This window comes from Aedes albopictus, unplaced genomic scaffold (genome assembly GCF_035046485.1).
Source record: "Aedes albopictus strain Foshan unplaced genomic scaffold, AalbF5 HiC_scaffold_503, whole genome shotgun sequence".
Lineage (NCBI taxonomy): Eukaryota > Metazoa > Arthropoda > Insecta > Diptera > Culicidae > Aedes > Aedes albopictus.
The window spans coordinates 9,763-12,061 of NW_026917314.1; the positions used below are offsets into that span (position 1 = coordinate 9,763).

At 45.7% G+C, this 2,299-nt stretch overlaps 1 protein-coding gene across 1 annotated transcript; it reads left to right on the plus strand.

Moving 5' to 3' along the window:
* The first annotated feature begins 603 nt into the window (after positions 1-603).
* Positions 604-1,925, plus strand: LOC109621924 (guanine nucleotide-binding protein subunit beta-1). The gene has a single exon (XM_062843757.1). The coding sequence runs from the start codon at positions 873-875 to the stop codon at positions 1,893-1,895; it is 1,023 nt and encodes a 340-aa protein (XP_062699741.1). The 5' UTR covers positions 604-872; the 3' UTR covers positions 1,896-1,925.
* The last annotated feature ends 374 nt before the right edge of the window (positions 1,926-2,299 follow it).

Below are 2,299 nucleotides of genomic sequence, written 5' to 3' on the forward strand. Positions count from 1 at the left end.
TCATGATCATATGGTAAATCCACCGTGTAAATGCAAATGGGACAACAATGCGATCACGATCGACAGAGAACAGACCGACATCAGCACCCCTGTTCCGCCTGGGTATGCCAGCAATGATGGTGCTGATGATATAGTGATTGTGTTTGAGCAGCAGCAGCAGCAAATATATAGCAACAGTGCTTTCTGATGAAGTAATGCCTGGTTTAGACGGTGCAAGTGACTTGATTCCAGTCAGTTGAAAATGTCCAATTGAATGCGAATTGAACGTGTAAACACCACCGTTCATCTCATTTGAGCAACTGACTTGACTTGAACAAAAGTTGAACATGTTGAACTTTTACGTTCAAGTCAAACGAAATCATCTCACTTGCCCCGTCTGAACCCGCGATTCATGTGAGTTGAATTCAAGTTATCTGTCAAATGAGCTGAATTCAATTCAGTTTGCTTACGCACCGCGCGAATTGATCAATGTAAACACTTGCTTCAACTGAAATGCATTCAAGAGCATCCAAGTGGCCGTTCGAGTCGTTTGCTGAGTCTAAACACATCATTCGTTTCAAATGAATATATTTGAGGAGTTGGCAAGTGAAATGCTCGTTTCAGTTGAACCATGTAAACCAGGCTTAATGGACGAAACTCGGTGATCATCTTGATGCGCGCAGTCAGCCAGCCTAGTGTGTGATAATTGTGTTAGTGGAGTTTTTCTCGATCTCGCTGGTGATTGTTAATTGGGGCTCGTGGAGAGCTACTGGAAGAAAATAGCATAGCTGCTAGCTAAGTCAGGAAAATAAAGTGAATAATCGGAAGGCAAGGGCTCAGAAAGTGAATACATTTTTGGGGAAGTTTTTGTGTCGTGAGGAAACCAGGAGAAAATGAATGAAATCGATGCCTTACGAGCCGAGGCGGAGCAGTTGAAAAATGCCATTCGTGATGCACGGAAGGCAGCTTGTGACACATCAATCCTTGCGGCCACCAGTCAGTTGGAGGCCGTTGGGCGGATCCAGCTGCGAACCAGACGTACCCTGCGGGGTCACTTGGCCAAGATCTACGCCATGCACTGGGGTAGTGACTCTCGGTATCTGGTGTCTGCGTCACAGGACGGAAAGCTGATAGTATGGGATTCACACACCACCAACAAGGTTCACGCGATTCCGCTGCGATCTTCCTGGGTAATGACGTGTGCGTACGCTCCGTCCGGGAATTACGTTGCTTGCGGTGGTTTGGATAACATTTGTTCCATATACAATCTCAAAACTCGCGAGGGCAATGTCCGGATTGCTCGGGAACTGGGAGGCCACACCGGATACCTTTCATGTTGCAGATTCCTGGATGATAATCAAATCGTCACCAGCTCCGGCGATATGTCCTGTGCCCTGTGGGACATCGAAACCGGCCAGCAATCTACGTCCTTCCAAGGTCACACCGGTGATGTGATGGCCCTTTCGCTAGCCCCCCAAAGTAAGACGTTTGTCTCCGGTGCCTGCGACGCCACTGCCAAACTGTGGGACATTCGCGAGGGTCAGTGCAAGCAAACATTCCCGGGCCACGAGAGCGACATCAATGCCGTAGCGTTCTTCCCGAGTGGTCAGGCTTTCGCCACCGGTTCCGACGATGCCACCTGCCGGTTGTTCGACATTCGTGCCGATCAGGAACTGGCCATGTACTCGCACGATAACATCATCTGTGGTATCACTTCGGTAGCATTCTCCAAATCTGGTCGACTGCTGTTGGCCGGGTACGATGACTTCAACTGCAACGTGTGGGACACGATGAAGGCGGAACGGGCAGGAATTCTGGCTGGACACGATAACCGGGTGTCGTGCTTAGGGGTGACGGAGAATGGAATGGCAGTGGCAACCGGTTCATGGGATTCTTTCCTGCGTGTGTGGAACTAGGTAAGTGATTTTTTTTAAATTTATTTATGAGTATACTAGGATGTCCCATTTTTTAAGAATGCTTGGGGCTTCAAATTATAGATTAGGGTGTTAGAAAAAAAAAAACTTTAGTATGAATATGTTTAGATGATACCGTGATTTCGGGTGAAATTGATCACTTTTCGCCGTTTTTTGCGTCTAATTTTTGAATGTTTGTCGATATGGTTAAATTCAATGCTTTAAAACAAGTACGGCCATGGTTTTCATCAGTCAAAGAGGTAGAAAATTTTACAGCAAATCATTTTATTACAATAAATAACATTTTAAGTAAAAAATCAAAAATTTTACTTTAGGGGTGAAATTGATCAGTCAGTGAAATGCCTTTGTAAATGCTGAAAATTATTTTTTCATCTAAATTAACCACC